Source organism: Pteropus vampyrus, unplaced genomic scaffold (genome assembly GCF_000151845.1).
Source record: "Pteropus vampyrus isolate Shadow unplaced genomic scaffold, Pvam_2.0 Scaffold826, whole genome shotgun sequence".
NCBI lineage: Eukaryota > Metazoa > Chordata > Mammalia > Chiroptera > Pteropodidae > Pteropus > Pteropus vampyrus.
Genome location: NW_011889607.1, coordinates 334,162 through 354,856, shown reverse-complemented (window position 1 = coordinate 354,856; position 20,695 = coordinate 334,162). Strand labels below are relative to the sequence as shown.

General features: G+C 41.7%; 2 protein-coding genes across 2 annotated transcripts in view; one reads left to right on the top strand and one right to left on the bottom strand.

Annotated features, from left to right (window-relative positions):
* The window catches only part of ZDHHC19 (zinc finger DHHC-type containing 19), a 43,080-nt gene extending 41,659 nt beyond the window's left edge, over nt 1–1,421 (bottom strand). Inside the window, exon 1 of the mRNA XM_011385934.2 lies at nt 1,378–1,421. The gene's annotated coding sequence lies outside the window, so the exon portion shown is untranslated. The remainder of the gene's footprint in view (nt 1–1,377) is intronic.
* Nucleotides 623–20,230, top strand: SLC51A (solute carrier family 51 alpha subunit). Its single transcript, XM_011385933.2, has 9 exons — nt 623–1,474; nt 2,067–2,161; nt 14,303–14,457; nt 15,368–15,441; nt 16,141–16,299; nt 16,844–16,955; nt 17,230–17,376; nt 19,480–19,585; nt 20,094–20,230. The coding sequence occupies exons 1-9, from the start codon at nt 1,437–1,439 to the stop codon at nt 20,228–20,230; spliced, it is 1,023 nt and encodes a 340-aa protein (XP_011384235.1). The 5' UTR covers nt 623–1,436.
* Nucleotides 20,231–20,695: the final 465 nt, after the last annotated feature.

The window sequence follows — 20,695 nt, the reverse complement described above, 5'->3', positions numbered from 1 at the left end:
GACCCTTGGGGGGGTCAGTGCCCTGTCTTCCTTGTTGTGCCCTAACCTCCACCTTAGGAGGTAATTTGGGCCCATGAGACTCCTAGATCACTACATTGTCCTCTCCCTAAGAGGGAGATATTTTGAGGTGTTTTGGAACAGGAGTAGGGAGTCCTTCTGGTACCACATCAGCAACGAACTGTATCTACTCACCAGCCCAGGTCAGGGAGCCTTCTCTGCCCTCCCAGAATTGGCTCTTTTGATCCTCACATTGTCCCTTCTCTTACTATCAAAAATCTTCACCTGAACCTCAGCAGAGCTGTAACCTAGGTTCCTTCTGCCTCTCTCCATACCTCCACGGCTTTCTACCCAACCTGGTGCCATAACCTCTCTGAGATTCAGTTTTCTTATCTGTAAAATGGTAATAAAGATAGTACTTACCTTTTAAGAGCAGTCGTAAGGTTTTAAACAAGATAAGGAACATACTGCATTTCCTACAGCACCTGGTGAGCCATAAATGCTCAATAGACATTAGCTGCTATTGTGATTTTATTAATTTACCAGTCATACGACCAATTCTAAGAAGTACTTAGTATGTGTCAGCCCCTGTGCCAGGAACCTAGGGGTACTGTGCTTGGCCTCAGATAGATTTAAATCTATTTGGAGAGAGAAGAGAGATCATTAATCAATAAAATAGTTCATAAGCATATAATTTGGTACGGTTTTCAAAAATCTGTCAATATGCTCAGAAATCTCACTCAGCAACTCTGCCTCTTAAAATATATAGTCTCTCTCCCGCCTGCTGCATCTTTGAATGCTGTTTGGCTAGATAAGTCCATCATCAAGATACAGCGGGCTGAGCTTTGGGAAACTCACAGGGGCCAAATCTGGTTTTTCCATCTAGTCCTCTCTTCCACATGCCAAACCCCCAGCACCAACACAGTCAGGACATCAACCAGGATTCCCCCATCTCCAGGACACAAGAGCCTGAGTTCCAGCCAGGTTCTGGGGTAGAGGGAATTGTTGCCCAGGGGGTATTGAAGGGAGGATCAAGAACTTTGTCCTTACCAAAGCCCTAGAAGGCTCCTTAGGTGGGGGATAAAGGACAGAGGTGGGGGATGGAGAGAAGGTATGGCCAAAGGCATTTGTGGGAGGGAGGTAGGAGTGACCACACCTAAGGACTGGGAGGAGTCAGAAACCTAGGAACTTAGCCAGCTAAGAAGATCAAATTTCAAATTCCTCTGAGATGAACTGAGAGGAATTTGTGGACACTGAGAAGCCTGAGAAGAGAGAGAGCCAGAGGGGAAGACTCAGCCACTCCACCTACCTTCTACCTGAGTCCGCTGGGAAAGGGCAGCAGGCAGCAGGGCCTGGAGCTGCCTTCCTGAGGGCACTCACCTGTCCGCCCTTCCTTGTCCCTCCATATCTGCTGGGAGAACTGGAGAGGGAGAGAAGACATGGAGCCAGACAGGATTCCGATAAAGCTTGACCCCAGGTGAGTGAAGGCAGCAGGCCCTGAGCCAGGAGCCAGTTGCTAAGCAGCAGGTGGCCTCTATCGCTCTGGCCTGTCCCTACCTTCTTCCCAGGGCCTTTTGGGTCTCGGCACACGGAATAAGACAGGACTGAAAATGGTCCAGCTGTCCCCGAGGTCCTCAGGGATATGTGGTATGGGCCAGTGCGTGACCCCTCAGAGTCTTGGCTTTCTCTCCCCAAATGGGAAAAGAAATACCTCAGAGTTGGGAGCTGTAGGGAGCATGTAGAGTACCCATCCTTAGCGCTAAAGGCCCACTCTTTCTCTAGGACCCTGTCTTTCTCTTTAGCCAGCCCCTGGGTTGCTGCCCACGGGAAGTAAAGAGAATGAACTGTGGGCTCTTTGGGCACTGCAGTCAGACCTGCCCATGGCCCAGGTGGCAAGCTGCCTTACACACTAACCTGGCCCAATCCTCCATTCCCTCCAAGGATCAGGGTCTCTAGGGGAAATGGAGAAGCTCCCTGAACCTAGGAGTGTTTGAGGGAGTATCAAGTAACTGGTACCTTCTCCCCTCCACAAGTCCCCATATTCTGAACACAGGCTGGTGTCTCTCCAGGTACACGGCAGACCTTCTGGAGGTACTGAAAACCAATTACAGCATCCCCTCTGCCTGCTTCTCACACCCTCTCACTGCAGCCCAACTTCTGAGAGGTGAGTCAGGGACCTTCCCCAGAGGGAGCCAAAAGGAGGAAATGAATATTGCAGTGGTAAGTCAGGACAGCTGAGAAGACCAGAAGAGGAGGCCATGAGCTGGCCAGCTTGGAGAGCCCGAGAGGATGGCTGGCCAGGTGTCTATCACGATTAAATCACGATTAAAGCTTTGGAGAAGATTAACTCCTTGAGGATCCAATAAGCCAAAGAGGGTCATGACAACCGAGCCCTGGAGATAGGCTTGCATGTTGGGTCTCCCACAAATCCTAGCCTCCAAGCTCATTCAAATTGAGATCCTGGCCTGGAGCATTTTTCAGACCCCAGGAACATTCAGGGACTCCAGATGGTCCCACCATGACCCAAGCCCCACAGAATCCCCTTGAGGCCTGCACAATAGCCTTCTTAGGAAAAGACCTCTTTTCCTACCATTCGAGGGGGTGGTTATTATGAATAATGTTCTTAAAACTTAGGCGAACCTGTAAAAGTATTCTGACAGTGCTGGGCAACTAGATTCCTATCATTGAATTGATTTTGAAAGTGAAAGGCTGAGGACTCAGTTTATTCCTTGAACGTGCCTAAAACATGACAGTCAATTGAACCCAGCATCTTCAAAGCAAATGTAGCTCATTCACATTTTATTTCATTTTCTTACTACATGATTAACTACTTCTTAGACATTGATAAATAATGCTCAAAAAATACTCAGAAAAAAAAGAAAGAAAACGTATCTGTTTAGTGTTTAGAAAGAATTTCTTATAAAGATAACATGTTACATTCAAGTGTTCTAATTAAAAATAATTTTTGATGGGTAAAAAAGAGGAAGGAATTAAGATTAATGTTTTTCCCAGCCTCCTTCCCGATGTAACCTCAAGGAAAAAGCTCTTTCCGAACAACAGGATATGATCGGTGTGCATTAGGAGGCACACATGGGCATGTCCTTGGACAGTGTTCAGCCTTGTGTCGGTTGCTCTGTATCAGAGTTAATGTCGACTGCCAGAGTGTCCAGGGAAACCCCGTAGCTGCTCTGTGGTTCGTGCCATTAGGCAGGTGCTACATCTAGCTCCCAAAACCTCTTGTTCATAGACTACGGCTGGTGATACAAGTCTCTCCTTACACCAGTGGTTGTAAGCCAGAGGCAATTTTGTTCCCTAGGGGACTTTTGGCAATGTCTGGAGACAGTTTCTGTTGCCACAACTAGAGGATGCTACTTGGCATCTAGTGGGTAGGGGCGAGGGATGCTATCCTGGAAACAAAGGAAAGCCCCCCATGAAGAGGTATTATCAGGGCCAAAGTGTCAGTAGCGGTAGCGCTGAGATTGAGAATCCCTGTCTTACAGTGAAAATAGATCTCACATTGCTTTGCTACAAAATGTGCAAATAGAAGCACCAATGATGTTCAAAGTAGGGAGAGACCATTCTGGGCCTGGTATTCCGGCGAGCTGCTTTATTCCCAGGCGGAACTGTTGGGAGTGGGTAGCAGTTAAAGCGTGGTGAGCAGGCTGTGGGCACTGCTGGGGTGGGGATGGAGATAGAATGAGCAGGCAGGTTTCCCAGACACTGAGGAGCTAGGTTTGGCAGGATTCAAGATTGCTGGTGGGGAAGGAGGAGTCAGTTGAGAGGCTAGGCCTGTAAGGTGGGGCCGGATGAGCGTCTGGCAGAGGAGTTGCACTTTATCCTGTAGACTGAAAGAGCGCTGGCTGGGGCTCTGAGACTGGGAGGGGCAGGATAGTACTTCCAGACCATTAATCAGTAATCAAGGAAGAACTTTGAGAAGCAGAGGTATGAACTAGAGGTTATTGACCCAGCCCAGCATGAGGGACGAGAGTCTGAAACAGAGCACTGTCAAGGAAAGGAAGGGAAGGGTGGAAAACATGGACAATCCAAAGAACATCCGATCAGGTAAATATCTAGACGAGATAAGTGAAGGAAAAAGAGACTCTAATGATGACTCTGGGGATCTGGGCAATCGATCCAGATATAAACAGGCTAACTGACGTAAACAGGCTAATTGGGGAGAGGTGCCCATTGGAGGGTGCCAAGACATGGCTTTTCTCCTTCATTTGTAAACTCTGTTGTTCCCTAAAATAAATGCCACCTAAGGAAGAGCTATTCTGGAAGAACTACCGAACCTTTCACTAATTCGTTTTTGAAATGCAATTTGTGATATGATTGTAATTGTCATCTGTAAAGGACTTTTTTTTTTTTTTTAATATATATAACGGACTGATTCAAACATTTATATGGAACTGTAAAGGACCATGAAAAGCCAAGACAGTTTTGAAAAAGTATAAGAAGGGTACCTGCCCTACCAGAGATTAAGGCTTATAATAAGACTGGAGTAATTAAAGCAATGAGGCAATAACTACAAGGGGCTTGACAGGTGGAAAAAAGGAAGAGAACAGAGGGCCCAGAAATAGACCCATGCCCACCTGGGGACTTGTACTGTGAAAGGATGCTGTACACATCAGTGGGGCATGGTGGGTTCTTCAAGAAGTAATGCTGGACAATTGCCTGTCCCTATGGCAAATAAATAAACATGAAAATAGTTCCAACAGAGCTTTAATCCAGGTAGATTAAATACCTAAATATAAAATGAAAATATTGTTACAAAACAAAATATAGAAAAGATATCTTTATGAGAGAAGAGAACAATTTCTTAAACATAAGAAATGATCATGGAGACTGACCACATAAAGGAAACAAACTTCTGCACAACTTAAAACACTATAAACAACATTAAAAGCCAAACTATAGACTAGGAGAAGATATTTTCAAGCCTATAACCAACACAGGATGAGTAGTCAGTATAAGAAAAATTACCAAATAAGAATTGGATAAAATATATGAACAATTTACAGAAGAGGAAACTCAAACAGGCAATAAATATACAAAAAGATTATCTATTTTGTTAGGATTTAAGGAACCACAAATTAAATAATAAAATATCATTTTGTTACTCTCTTATAGGCAAAAATAAAAAGCCTGCTAATCTCAAGTGGTGGTGAATTTGAGGTGAACCGTGAACCCTTACAGACTGCTGGTGGGAGTATAAATTGGTATAACTACTTCGGAGATTAATTAGATATCTGTAACACTGAAGATTCTCATCTCCTACACTCAAGCAATTCTAATTCTGGGAATATGAATAGAGGAACTCTCCTGTATGTGCCAAGGAGACACATCCAAGAATGCTTATTGTAGCATTTGTTGGTCATAATGAAAATAATAACAATCATGAAAACAAGTTCGGTGGGAAAAACGTTTTGCAGGATGATGCCATTTACATAGATTTTTAAAAAAATGCAAAGCAATATAGTATGTTGAGTATGTACATATTTTGTGAAACATTAAGACATCAATGGAAGAGATATATATGAATAGTAGTTAGCCCTGAGAAGTGAGGTAAGGAAGGGAAAAGGATTCAGGAGGTACATACAGGGGTCTTCAAATACATCTGTAATGTTTAATTTTTCTAAAAATAACTTTTGAAGAAAAATTGGCAATATCGCAACATTTTAAAATGGGTTGTGGGTAGAGTAATATTTGCTCTATTCTCATTTTTGAAATGTATAATTTAAAAAATTATTATAAAATCATTTTGACAGGCTGTTAGATTAAAGAACAGAAAAGAAAAAATTTTTTAAGTTAGAAATTATTTTTATTTTGAATTATAGTTGACACACAATATCATATTAGTTTCACGTGTACAACATAGTGACTAGACATTTATATAACTTAAGAAGCGATCACCCTTGTACTAGACTAGGAAAAGTCTAGTACCCGTCTGATACCATACAGAGTTGTTACAGTATTATTGACTACATTCCTGTGCTGCACTTTACATCTCCATGATTATTTTTATATTTGTTAATTTGTACATCTTAATCCCTTTTTCACCCATCAGAAATTATTTTTAATTAGAACATGTGAAAGTAACATGTTAAGTTTTTTATAAATTCTTTCTAAATGCTAAACAGATATGTTTTTTCTTTCTTTTTTCTTTTTTTGAGCATGCTGAAACCAGGAACCAAGTGTGTATGTGGGGCTTGCTCTGTCATTGTATTTTGACATACGTTCGCTTTTTCCTCCAGTGTCAGAAACAATACTTGTTTTATTTGTCCATCATCTGACTCTCCCAGCTAGAATGTAAAATTCATGAAGGCAGAGAGCTTTTTGTTTTTTGTTTTTTGTTTGCTACACTCCACCACCTAGAAGAAAAACCTATGAGCGCTCACTAAATAGTTGTTGAATAAAATAATTTATTGACTGTTTTGTAACAGACCTCAAATAAGTCCTACGTAACCACATCATTATTCCTTTTTCTATCCAAAGCACCCAAATTCAGGTAACCCTTTAAAGAGGAGAGAAAAGAAACTACTCTACGTTCTCAGATATTTGTTTTAATGTAATTTTTTTATGGCTTACGAAATGTTCTTTTTCGGTTGATAGGTAGTATTTCCATTTTTCAGATTTAGAAAGACAAAGCCTATCTTAATGGTTTTGCAAATTGATACAGCAAATTGGTAGAACTAGTACTAAAATTTCCCTCTGACTTTGCCTTTTTTTTTGCTAGACTCATCCTAGCAGATGTTTTGCTGTTGTTTCAGCTCTGGTTTGGTTTTCTTAACCCTCCCTGTTCTCTCCTCCTTTTCTTTCTCCTCCCCGCTCTTTACCCATCCCACCCCCAAGAAAACTTCAGTTTGCCAATCTCACTTTCTTTAAATAAATCGCTTTTTAGAGGAATGGGAAAAATACTGCATTTCGGTTATATCAACTCGTAGAAAAATTATTGTGAAACAATTGTTTTAGATATACTAGTCAAAATGCCTTTCATTAAAGACAAAATTCTCCATTTTTGCCCTTCCTTGTGAAAAATCAGACTGATAAAAATCAAACTGATAAAGACACCAAAATATAAAACAATTATTTCTAAAATAATTGCCACTCTAAGACTACTTGGATATTTTTAATTTCTAGTTTTACTTTAATTATTAAATATTTTACTATAATAGATACTGTATTTGCCTTCTGTTGTCATCTATTGCTATTGATAAAAACACAGCCATCTCTTTTTTGTTCCTTTGTGGACGGGGGTGATGCTGACAGTTGTTTTCTTCCCTATTTCTGTGTCTGTCATTTCTTTCCTAAGAGAAAGTTGAAATGCTTTAAAATACATTGGCAATGCACAATAAATCTTTCCTTTTGCCAGATGCTGGTGTAGCATGTGTAATACTACTGAGATTGGATCTCCCAGGCTCCAAACCAGACTAGACCAGCAGCACCTCTCTTTGCAAAATACACAACTCCAGTTTTGCCGATTACAGTTACAGAATAATTTCGGAAAATGCATGTCTCCCTTGTTTGCCCCTAACCCTGATAGGGTAGGGTATCCTTTTCTCCAACACTCAGTGTCTCCAGTCTGTGACTCTCAGGGCTTCCCACTGTATTCCCCTCTCCTTTAATCCTCACTGGTACCTTTATAAACTGATCTCTAGTGATGTAATCATGGGTGAGAAGGTAATATATTTGCTAGTTGGTAGACCTGAGAAGTTGGATGAACAAATGTGGGACTGAAAAAACCCTTGTATAAGAACTTAGGGTAAAGGTAAAGCATTGCTATGGGGAAGCATGCTATCGATGTTAACTCTGTGGCTGGAAAGGGGGCAGTGCTTTCGCTTCCTAATGAAGGGGTTCATCACTATATTCCAGTAGACCTCAAAAAGAGCAATGAATTTTACCACAATAAAAAAAACGGGGGGGGGGGGGGGGATTTAAAAACACACACACACACACACACACACACACACACACACACACACACACACAGAGCTACAAGTGGAGGAGGTGGTCCAAGTTGAGAGAACAGCAAAAGAGACCAGAGAAGGAAAAAAAGTCAGTAGTAGAGACTGGGACTCTCACAAGAGCGGGATCATTCCTGTCTCGCTCTCTGATGTATTATTCCTGGTATCATGTAGCTGGTACTAAGTAAATATTGTTGAATGAATGGGAGGGCTAGATGCAGGAGATAAGATGAACAGGACAAAAGTGTTCAGGAAAGTGAGTTATTCTTTAAATTTCTATCTTAATAAACCTGATTTTCGGGAAGAGCGTGTTCATTTTCTTTTCCTCTGAGTTCTTTAGCTTCTGGCAGTGAAGAGATAAGGTCCTGTACAGTAACATAGCACTATAGTCTTACCCATAATATCAAAAATGTCTGAAACAACAGGTATCAGAATACAAAATTTTACAGAATGACTGCAGTAATATAATATGTATGCATTTCAACCAGGATGATTTTTTAAAATTACTTTTTATTGAGCAAAAATATTACATACCAGGTGCTGTGCTAAGAGGTCTGACGAGAGGATAAATAACTTGTTTCAAGGTCAAGCAGTAAGTGGAATTTTACTTTGAACTCAGGTGTCTCTGTCTCCAGAGCCTAAGCTCTTAAGCTCCATGGAAATAAATATGCAAAAATAAAATAATTTTTGGTTAGGAATGAGCTAGGATTATGGGTGCTACTCTTTCTTCAAAATTTTAGTGTTCTTATATTGTTTCCATTAGTTAAAAAGGTAATCTTCACTAATTCAGAGACAGTGGGAAATTTGCTAGTCGCTAAAGGTATATAATTGTATTCAGAATGGTCAGTTAGAGAAGCATTTCCCAAAGTGTGTCCTTAGAATACTAATCCCAAAGAGTGCTTCATGAAAACAGTCTGCAGTTTTGTAAAAGGTGTATTCCATAACCTCTTTTTTTTTTTTTGAAAATTTACAATATAAATCAGATTAAACGCTTTAGTATGCTCTGCCAGGAAAGAAACCTGTTTATTAACTTTAAGGCATTTTCAGAAATCCTTTGGCCATAGAACACTTTTGTCCCATAATATCAATTAAGGTACAGAAAAATAAGTTAAGGGACAATCTTCTAAAAAGTTAAATGAGTCTGATGGAGAGCAGTGATGTCAGGCCACGGGTGCTAAGGAGCTTCTCTCTTTCTTAGCTTTTGCACCGTGGAAGTGGATACAAGAGCCTGTAGATGCTGCAAGTCTGAGAAAGAAGACAATATCAAAGCCGGCAGTTATAAGAACAAACAAATGCTAAAGCATTTCTGTATTGGACAGTCAGAATATGCTGCACTCCCTCCTTCATAAACTTAAACAACCTTTTAGGGTTGCATTTGGTTGTTTATATCATTCCACATTCCCTCCTATATCTATGTGAACACACTCCTATAGTCAGCGTGTATAATGGTTAAGAGTCTGAGTTTAGCATCAGGAACCCCAACGTTTAAACCCTCGCTCCTTCACTCCCAGGCTGTGTGACCCTGGGCAAGGTACATAGCACTTTAAGTTTTGTTTCTTGAAAAAGCCTAAAAAACGGAGATGACCATAGGAATTCTCGCGGGGTTATTTCATTCAATGAATAGTCACAGTTGCTGTTTCAAGCTCTAGGAGATAGAACAGAGAACAAGCCTGACAAAGTCTCTGCATGGGTGGAGTTTACACTAAGGTGAGGGGACAAACAATAAGCAATTAAATAAATATGCAAATAACCTCATTGGGTAGGGGGAGGGGCAGATCGCACAGGGCACATATAGGAGGCTGGCTGAGGAGTGGCATTTGAGTGGATTGCTCAGTGATGAAAAGGAGCCAGCCACTAGGAGCTCAGGGAGAAAAGCTGAACCAGCAGAAGCCAAGTATAAAGTCCTGGAGGTGGGAGCAGCTCACATGCTTGTTGGGAGCCTTAAGGAATAGTTGGAAAATGCTAAACCTCAATAAATAGAGAAGAGCTGAGCTGCAGTGACTGAGTTTGGAAAACACAAGGTGTAGGAGAGGATGAGGAAGCAGTAGAGGAGACCTAAGGTCAGAAGCCAGGAAGCGGACCCAGAGGATTGTGGTTCTGTGAGTCAAGTGGGGAAAGAGTTTCAAGAAGGAGAGAGTAGTCAAGGACAGTGAAGACTGGGAAAGGCTTTGGCCTTGATGGCTTGTGTGCAAAAGGGCAGTTTCCACTCTCAGCTTTCAATGAGCTGAAGTCAAGAAGAAGGTGATGCTCAGGAAAGGAGAGGCCTGCAGCAGTGACTCCCTCTCCTAACAATGGAGATTCGTTTTCAGAAATCCACTGAATTAATTTTGGTATCTGCCTAGCTGGACTTTATCTTTTGTCTCTATTTTTATTGAATAATTTCTTTAAAAAATTATTTTTTTCAATTATAGTTGACATTCAATATTATATTAGTGTTAGGTGTACAGCATAGTAATTAGACGTTTATATAACTTGCAAAGTGATCCCCCAGTAAGTCTAGTACCTACCTGGTACATTACATAGTTATTACAATATTATTGACTATATTCCCTATGCTGTAATTTACAACCCCATGACTATTTCATAACTACCAATTTGCACTTTCTTAATCCCTTCACCTTTTTCACCCAGACCCCTGACCCCCCTGCCGATCTGGCAACCATCATAAAGTTCTCTGTATTTATGAATTTGTTTCTGTTTTGTTTGTTCATTTATTTGTTCTTTAGATTCCATGTATAAGTGAAATCAAACAGTATTTGTCTTTCTCACACAATATCCTCTAGGTCCATCCATGTTGTTGCAGATGGAAAAATTTCTTTCTTTTTTATGGCTGAGTAATATTCCATTGTGTATATGTACCACCTCTTCTTTATCCATTCATCTATCAATGGACACCCAGATAGATACCCTCTGTATCCTGGCTATTGTAAATAATTCCACAATAAACATATGGATGCACACATCCCTTCGAAGTAGTGTTTTGGGTTCCTTTGGATAAATACCCAGAAGTAGGATTACTGGATCCTTCTTTGTTTCTTTTTATAGCCTTTGTTTTAGAGTCTATATTGTCTGGTATAAGTATTACTACCCCAGCTCTTTTTGTTTCCATTTTCATGAAATAACATTTTCCATCCCCATAGACTATCAGTCTATGCGTGTCTTTCAATCTGAAGTGAGTCACTTGTAGGCAACCTGTGTAATGGTGTTGTTTTATTATCCATTCAGCCACCTATGTCTTTAAATTGGAACATTTAGTCTTTTTACATTAAAAGTAATTGTTGGTAGATATGTTTTTGCCATTTTATTATTCACATTTTTGATCTTTTTTTTCTTTAAGAAGTCCCTTTAATATTTCTTGTAATACTGGTTTGGTGGTGATGAACTCCCTTAGCTTTTTGTCTGGGAAGCTCTTGATCTGTCTTTCGATTCTAAATGATAGCTTTGCTGGGTAGAGTAACCTTAGTTGTATGTCCTTGCTTTTCATCACTTTGAATATTTCATGCCAATCCCTTCTGGCCTGCACAGTTTCTGTTGAGAAATTAGCTGACAGTCTTCTGGGAGCTCCCTTGTAGTTAACTAAGTGCTTTTCTCTTGCTGCTTTAAAGCAGTTTCTCTGTCTTTAACTGTTGGCATTTTAATTATGATGTGTCTTGGGCCTCTTTGGGCTCATTTTGAACTCATCTTATTTGAGATTCTCTGTGCTTCCTGGGCTTGTATGTCTATTTCCTTCACCAGGTTAGGGAAATTTTCTGTCATTATTTCTTCAAGTAGATTTTCAATTCCTTGCTCTTTCTTCTCCTTCCGGTACCCCAATGATGTGAATGTTGGCATGATTGATGTTATCCCAGAGGCCCCTTAAACTATCCTCATTTTTTTGACTCTTTTTTCTTGTTCCTGTTCTGATCGAGTGTTTTCTGCTACCTTATCTTCTAAATCGCTGATTTGAACCTCTGCTTCATCTAATCTACTGTTAATTCTATCTCTTGAATTCTTTCAGTCATTGTGGTCTTCATTTATGACGTTCTTTTTTATGTCTACTATCTCCATTTTTATGTTTGCTATCTTTTTGTTGTAGCTCTCTCTGAGAACATTGAGCATCCTTATAAACCAGTGTTTTGAACTTGACATCTGGTAGATTGCTTGTCTCTATTTTGCTTAGTTCTTTTTCTGGAGCTTTGCTCTGTTCTTTCACTTGGGACAATAAACATTATCTCTTAACAGAATAAAAATAATATATCACTGTTATTTTGCTCTTCTCTGCTAGTCAAGGTTGAATATTTTCCCACATGTCCTAAACTGTGTTAATATCATTTTCTCATTTTTTGCAAGAGCCTCTTGTTTTTGTTATCAATTTTCTTTATGTAATAAAGATCTTAAACTTGAAGACACATTTATCAAAAATGCTTTCCCCTAGTCTGTTTGCTCCCCCCTCCCTTTAAACATTCAAAAGTTTAAACTCTTTATATCAAATTTGATCATCCATCTCTTTTTGATTTCTTGGATTGCTCCTAAGCTTAGAAGGGTCTCTTGTCTCCAAAGCTTTGATGAACATATAATTCCCTCTCTCTCTTTTGTCTCTCTCAATTTTCCCTGTTTGATTTTTAAAGACTTATTTCTTTAATCTGGAATTACTTTTGCAATATGGCAGGTTTATGAGTATCTTCATAATTGTTTTAAATGCACCTTTTTATTGTAAAAGGGTAAAAATTGTGTAAAAAAATCCTCTGGTGTTTATATTTTAAATGTTTCAAGAAGAAAATGGTAAAGTCTTTTTTAAATAAAAAACTGCAATACTTTTTTAATATTCAAAACTTGCAGGGCCTACTAGAGCAATATCTGGAGAGGTAATTAAGAAAGAGGCAACATTGCTAAACAGCAAAAGCGATGCTAAGCCAGTATTTAGACATCCAGAGGGTTGTATCCTAACTAAATGAAGGTGGGTGGAGAAAGGATTGAGTAGGTGGAAAGAAAAACAGCACAGTCCTATATTTTATGGTCTGTGATAGAAAGAAAAAGTTAATCACTGACTTCAGAAGTCCTGCTAGAGAACTGGAATCCATGGGCCATCATCCCCATGGCAGGTCCTCTGAATTGGTCACTCGACCTAACTGTGGTCAAAGATAAAGAGCCTCCCTTGGGTAAAGCAGAGAGAATAATGTTTGCCCTTAAAAGCAGTGATATTTTTTGACAGATTCACCTTTGATCTAATGCCACTAGGTATGACTGGCCCAGATGACAAATCAAGTCTTTACTGTGATGTGGTCTCCTTCCTCCCTGGTTTGATTTCAGTAGTAATACCTCTCCAAGTGGCCCTCAGTCACTAAAATATAGGACAGACTAGCCAATACCTTCTTCATTCTTTACTCCCAATACAATACAATAATGTCTTCCTCCCCTGCTTTTTTCCTCTCATCCAGCCAGTTAGGAGGTGGTAAGGAGAGAATCTGCCAACTAGGAGAGCTAGCATCTCCTTAGATAAATGAGGGTCTGGACTTAGTCGCAGAACCCTTTAAAACTAATTGTTGAATTGATGAATCACATGTTCGGAAACACATATTGTGAGTATATGAATTTTTTCCTGTTAGCAATGGTGAGGCCAGAGAAGTGTCACTGGTGTTTGTCAAAATATTTGTTATTCCTTGACTATCATCAGGTGACCTTGTTGACAATGCAGATTACTGGGCCCATCCCAGACCTACTAAGGTAGCATCTCTGAGGGTAGGACCTTGACAGATACTTTTTAATAACTCAAATGATTATAATGAACACTAAAGAGAGCTACTCGGCCACATTTAATGTAAGATAAAGTTGTGAGGCCAACATAGGTTGAATGTCCTTGGAGTCTTGTATCCATTTCCCTTTTGTTAAAATTTTTTTATAATGTCCCAGTTTCATAACATAATTTTTGAAATCCAATTTAAACAGCTCTAAAGTATACCTCTAATTGCATTCTGCTTCAATTATAATGTTAATTGGTCCGTGTTTGCTAGCATGACACCTGGCACTAGAGGTAGAAAAGTGAATAGGCCCTACTGAACTCCTAATTCAAAATTTTTGCTAATTATATAAAAACCTGCTTGGTGTCTATACCCTGGGTCATGTAAGCCTCACCATATCTAGAATTGTCTTGTCTAGTCCTCCATCCATGCAAAAGAATGACTATTTCTTAGCCACATGTTGGAAATTCTAGGTCTAAGAAAAAGCTATTCTTCTGCATGGATGGGAGTATAGGCCAGATAATTCTACATGTGGTAAAGTGATTTAAATTCAAGTGAGGAAGCTACATCTGTGCCTCTCAGTCCTGGTCTTCAACTCACTGGAATCTGTCCTCTCCACTCTAGCATTGAGCCCTGTGGAAATTGCCCTCATGGTCATAATGACCTTGCTTGTCTTGGGCTCAATCGCCATCTTCCTGGAAGATGCTGTCTACCTGTACAAGAACACCAGTTGCCCCATCAAGAGGAAGACTCTGCTCTGGAGCAGCTCTGCACCCACGGTGAGGGGGCCCTGTAGCTGCCCTTTGGGAGGGACTGAGAGGAGCTAGGGACCATTTTGAGAATTCCTCTAAACTCAGCAATTCAGTCAGCAAAGTGTTGCCTGCCTCTTACGGTGGGAGTTTGTAGCCTGACCTCCATTTGCATTCAGGACCCATGCTTGGAAGTCCAACAGGCAGCAGGATGGAGTGTTTAAATTCTTAGAGCCACAGAGAGAGCTGAAGAAACTGCTCAGCCCAGCAGTGGTCCATTCACCACTCCCCCACCATAGTATTGCTGTTGATAGCAAGCCTCCTTTCTGTATAAGCAAGCCATGGATCCTCAGAGTGTAGAAGGGAATTTTTCCTATGGGGTCATACTCTACCCTTATACTGTAAGCTTTTAAATGATCAAAGCCACTGTATAGGCCTTTGGCTTGCTCATAGACTGTAAGATTGGACTTCTATTTCTTTACGGTGAGCTCTGAGTGTCCATTTGGGATGAAGAGTAGAGTCCTTGAGGTCCTTTTCTGTCAAATAACATCTGCTTGGGCCATCTCAAGTTATCAGAGATGCTCAAATAACATGGGATGTTGAAAAAGAAGTGTTGGATTTTGATCCATTTACTCCTAAGGATTAACTTACCTACTCCTACCCCAGGGATAGAGGATGAGATAGTCTTCAAAAGAGCCCCTGACTCAAAGTGACTTGCTGTCTCTAACCCTAGACATAGAAGGAATTGTCAGCTGAATTAGAATAAAAATTTTTAATTACTTTATTTAAGCGGTGATTTTTCTACCTGGCTACTTTTAAATAATGGTGCCTCAAACGTTTAGGTTTTGCTTCTTTGAACCCTTGTCACAAAAGTTTTGAGAGAGCACAAAACAAAGTCTCCCTCCTTGCCTTAACCAGCTTCTTGCTCCTGTGGAAGCAGGTGGTGTCTGTGTTCTGCTGCTTTGGTCTCTGGATCCCTCGTTCCCTCGTGTTCGTGGAAATGGCCATAACCTCGTGAGTGTCCTATCCGCCCCCAGCTCTGGGCCAGGTATCCCTCTAGGGTCCTTTTCTGTTCCCCAATCACGACTCCAGAGTCTGTATCTTCTTTTATCCCCTATCCCTTCCATAAATCCCTGCATAGTAATTGATCACGAATCAAGCCCTTTCCAACTTGTGCCAATCTGCGTCTCCTGAACTTCTAGATCTGTTCATCCTCAGCCACCATTTTGTTCCCACACACTGAAACTGCCTTCTTCCCAGGCACCTGCTCCCCATCCTCTCTCTCACTCTTCTTGGGTCACACATTCAGAATTCCTAGTTCCTACCATGATCTCCTCAGCACATAGCACCTCTCCCTGCTCCCTTTGCAGTCCATCTTTTTTTGGCAGTGAAGGGTGTCCCCTCAGCTTGCTGCCTTCTCCCCTCTGTGTACTCTTAGGCCCACCTCTCCCCGCACTCCAAGTTTTTTTTTTTAATTCCTGCCCCCCCACCTCCCCTCCCCGCTTCCACCCCTGACCTCCGGATGTTGCCATCTCCCCTTAAGAACTGGATCTCTGAAAGCAGGGTGTCTCCTCCCACGCGCTCGCGGAGCACACCCAGGGCCTGGCGCACCTGGTATATGGACCGTGGCTCCACTGGCGCACGAACCCAGGACCTTCTGCGTGTAAAGCAGACATGCTAACCACTACTGTATGGAACCACCCCTCACTCCAGGTTTTACTCAGTGTGTTTTTACCTGCTGATACTAGTCATGGTGGAAGGCTTTGGTGGGAAGGAGGCAGTAGTGAGGACACTGAAGGACACCCCAATGATGACCCACACAGGCCCTTGCTGCTGCTGCTGCCCCTGCTGCCCCAAACTCATGCTGACCAGGTAAGTTGGGAGGGAGTTGTCCTCGAAAAATAGGTTACTCTTTCTATACTCTCCCAAGAGCATCTGTTGGCTCTCTCAGCCCTGCTTCAAGCCTCTTGGAATAAAGCTTGTATGGAACAAACCCACTGATGAAAGAGTGGACATCCCCAGCCAGGACACATTGGGTACCCACCTTGGGTTCGGGGAGCAGAGGAAGTACTCCAAAGTTCTCATCACTTAAGCCCACTGCCTCCTACAAATTTTAGCCACACAGAGCAAACTGGACTTTAGGCTATTTACTTGCGGCCTCGGCCCATTTTGGTTAATGAGGTTGGGTCAACACTGATAGTTCTTACATGAAAAGCAGCATTCTAGTCCAGGAGTTGAGTGAGAGGCAAAAGGGAACATTTCCAATGCTCTCAGCATTCTGTCTTTTTCCTATGTCCCCATCCATTTAACCATTTTCATGTCTATGATGGCAACCAAGCTTCAACCCAGGAGAGAGCTGAGAGATCTGGGGTGGGTAGTTTATGGGCGCATGTTCCTAACCTTATTCTCCCCTCAGGAAGAAGCTTCAGCTGCTGATGTTGGGCCCATTCCAGTATGCCTTCTTCAAAATAACACTGAACTTGGTGGGCCTGTTTCTCATCCCTGATGGCATCTATGACCCAGCAGATGTAAGCCAGGCGTAAAGGGCAGCTAAGTCCAAGAGGCATTTATTACCTCTGAGTTCTAGAAGGAATAGCTAGAGCCAGCATCTCCTTATGCACGACCCCAGGGACAGGGTGGTCCTGAGGACAGGTAAAAAAAAAGGCAAGACTCTGGTGGGGAGAGAGGAGACTGAGATAGGCCACGGCTTTAGAGCTTTTTTATTACCTGTCCCACTATGGGGGAAGAAATAGAAGAAAAGGGCTTGCCTCCCTCACTGACTCCTTTCTGGTCTGCCACCAGATTTCTGAAGAGAGCACAGCTCTATGGATCAATACTTTCCTTGGTGTGTCCACCCTGTTGGCTCTCTGGACCCTGGGCATCCTTTTCCGTCAAGCCAAGCTGCACCTGGGCGAGCAGAACATAGGAGCCAAATTTGCTCTGTTCCAGGTAACTATACCCTGGGAGAGAAAAGATGGTTCATAATAGAGCTATAAGTAATTGAGGTTAGGAGGTGAGACTAATAAAGGCTAAAAGTGTGTCTGGGAATCTACTTAAGCCTCAGGTTTCCTGTGAGATTTGGAAAATGATCCCGCCCCTTCCCAGTTTTTGCTTTTCTGTGCTGTGATCATTTGCCAGGGCTGTCATAACAAAATACCATCAACTGTGTGGCTTAAAACAATGGAAACTTATTGTCTCACAGTTCTGGAGGCTAAAGTACAAAATCAAGGTGTCAGCTGGGCCACGCTCCCTCTGAAACCTGGAGGGAAGAATCCTTCCATCCTCTTCCCAGCCTCTAGTGGTGTGCCAGCAATCAGCATTCCTTGACTTGGAGCTGTATCACTCTGATTTCTGCCTCCATCGTCACATGGCATTCCCCTCATCTGTCTGTATTTTGTGTCCCTTTTCATCTTCTTACAAGGACACCAGTCATATTAGAATAAGGACCCACCCTACTCCACTATGACCTCATCTTAACTAATTACTTATATAATAATTAACCAGAACTTATGCTGTTTCAAAATAAGGTCACATTCTGAGGTACTGGGGGTTAGGACTTCAACATATCTGTTTGCGGGAGGGACGCAATTCAACCCATAACATATGTATTATCAAATCCAAAATTCTTCTGCCTTTGCTTTTTTCTTTTCTATGGTTACTTCCTAAAACCCTATAATCCATCACCACCAGCAGCATCAGCATTATCTCAGCTACACCTATGAACTACCTATACCATGTACTAGGCACTTTTCATACATTACATTTTAATTTTCACAATAATCTTAGAACTCATTATTATTTTTGTTTTATAAATGAGAAAACTGAGACCCAGAGATGCTATGGGACTTGCTCAAAGGGACATAAGGGTGGGGCTAGAACTTAAAACACAGATCTGTCTAACTCCCCAATCCACATCACTTCTCATCACCTTGCCTCTTCATCTTCACACCCCTTCTGAAAGTTCTCTCAAAGGAATATTTGTTCACTTGTTACATTTTCCATTCTCTTGGTCCAAAGTTAACTTTCCCACTAAATGTAATGACTTGTAGCCCAATCTTGTTTTCCTTCTCTCTCCATTCTTTGTCTCCTTGCTGGGCCCTTCTCTTACCCTCCAGGCATAAGAACTGCTCTATAGTCAACAGAGTGATTTCACATAAATTCTCATTTGATCTAAGCAGATGCCTCTGAAATGTGAATTTCCAGGCACGTAGTAGGTAGAATTGAAGGAGCTAGGGGAAGAGAGAGAGAAGAGCCTGGAATAGAATCCGAGATCAAACGGGCATAAAGGATCTGGGCCTCAGAGCACTTAGGGTCAGGCCACAAGGTAAAAGCCTGAGATTGCTGAGCCTGCCTGTTATTATAGTGGGGAAGCTCAGACAAGCCAGTCTGTCTTGCCTCAGGGAGGACAAGCATTAAAACAAATCATTCTCCTGGGGCCTCTGGACAGAGACTTTTTCTCATTTTTTATTGTGGTAGAATATACATAAAACTTACAGTTTTAACCATTTGTAAGCATACAGTTCAGTGGCATTAAGTACATTCACATTGTTGTGCAACCATTACCAGAACCCATCCCGAGAACTTTTCATCTTCCACACAGAAACTCTGTACCCATTGAACACTAATTCCCTTTTCCTTCCTCCCCCAGCCCCTGGCAAGGCAGAATTTTTAAAGGGCGCTTTAATGGTTAATTGCCCATCATTCTATCAGTAGGGAACTCAGGTACTTGAGGTAGATGGAATGACTCTTCTCTAATCATCCACCCTTTTCATCTATTAAGTCCTCATTAGTAGCCATGGCTGAGATAGGGAAATAGACTTGAACTTCCAATCAGCTGTTTCTTGTCACAAATTCTCATAACACATTAGACAGAAGACGAGATTCTAATTTTCTTAAAGATTAAAACTCCACGAAATTTTAATCAAGTGTGAGTCTCAATCTTCTGTAACTACACAGATCTAAAGGTTGGCCAAGTGCACAGTGGCAGGAGCAGGACAAGCACAGCAGTGGGCCAGCCGGCCTCAGCACTCCCTTCTCCTTTCCCTTCTGTAGGTACTCCTCATCCTGACTGCCCTGCAGCCATCCATCTTCTCAATCTTGGCCAATGGTGGGCAGATTGCTTGTTCACCTCCCTTTTCCTCAAAAATCCGGTCTCAAGGTGAGCACATAGGAACTGCTATCTCATTCCAGAATAAGCAAGAGGGGGAGGGTCAGGCTGACTGCTGCTCAGAATACCCAGAAAGGGATCTCCAAGAATCCCAACAGAGACTAAGGAGACTATGACTTCTCTGATCACACAAAGGAGAGCTGCAATCCCACAGCTTGAGGCCAGCCTTGAAGGCCAACCCAGGAAGCCATGGATTCAATCCTTACCTCTTGGGAGAGGAATGGGTGTGGTTAGGAAGCAAAAGGTCATGCTGATAAAACACACAAAAGAAATTTCAGAGGGTTAATGCTAGTGTCAGACTGTAAAAGATAGAGAGCCAAGTTCTGGTTCTGGCTCTACCATTAACCTGCAATGTTATTCATGACAACTTACCATCCTTAGATCCTGGTTTGAGAATAAACTGGAGAAAATGTTGTTCATCTCACATGCCAGGACTGCTGGTGGGATAACGCCTATTTAATTTAGCATAACCTACATTATATTTTACCCCACACTGCAGTGATGAATTGCCACCTCCTCATACTGGAGACTTTTCTGATAACTGTGCTGACACGAATGTACTACAGAAGGAAAGACAACAAGGTTGGATATGAACCTTTTTCTTCTCCAGACCTGGATTTGAACCTCAAAGCCTGAGGTGGATGGCTTGGACAGTGAGAGAGACACTATATTCATGAGACAGGCATAAAATTTCTTCCCTGTCCCCCAAGCTTGACCAAATGAGGAAGGATTCCATTGTCTGCACAAGCTAGCCAGTTATATCTGACTATAGAGATGAAGGTGAATTGTGCAGCAGGATGAAATTGTTTGGGATCTTGCCTGCTGAAGGTATTTTAAGTCTTATAATACACAAACAAGATGGAGTTTGAAACTATAACTGGGCACATTGCCCCTGTGGGTGCCACTATTAGCCTTTAAAGCTTGTGTATAGAAAGGTCACTCTGAGTTTTCTCAAAGCAAATAAAAGGGAGAGAGTATATGGTAGTCTGTCGTATAAGAAAGGGAGTAAAACAGAGGCACACAAAACAGTACAAACCCAAAGTCTCAGAGAAACCAAGCTTCTGAGGAACAGATCAAAGGTGTTCTTTCTTCTACAGATGT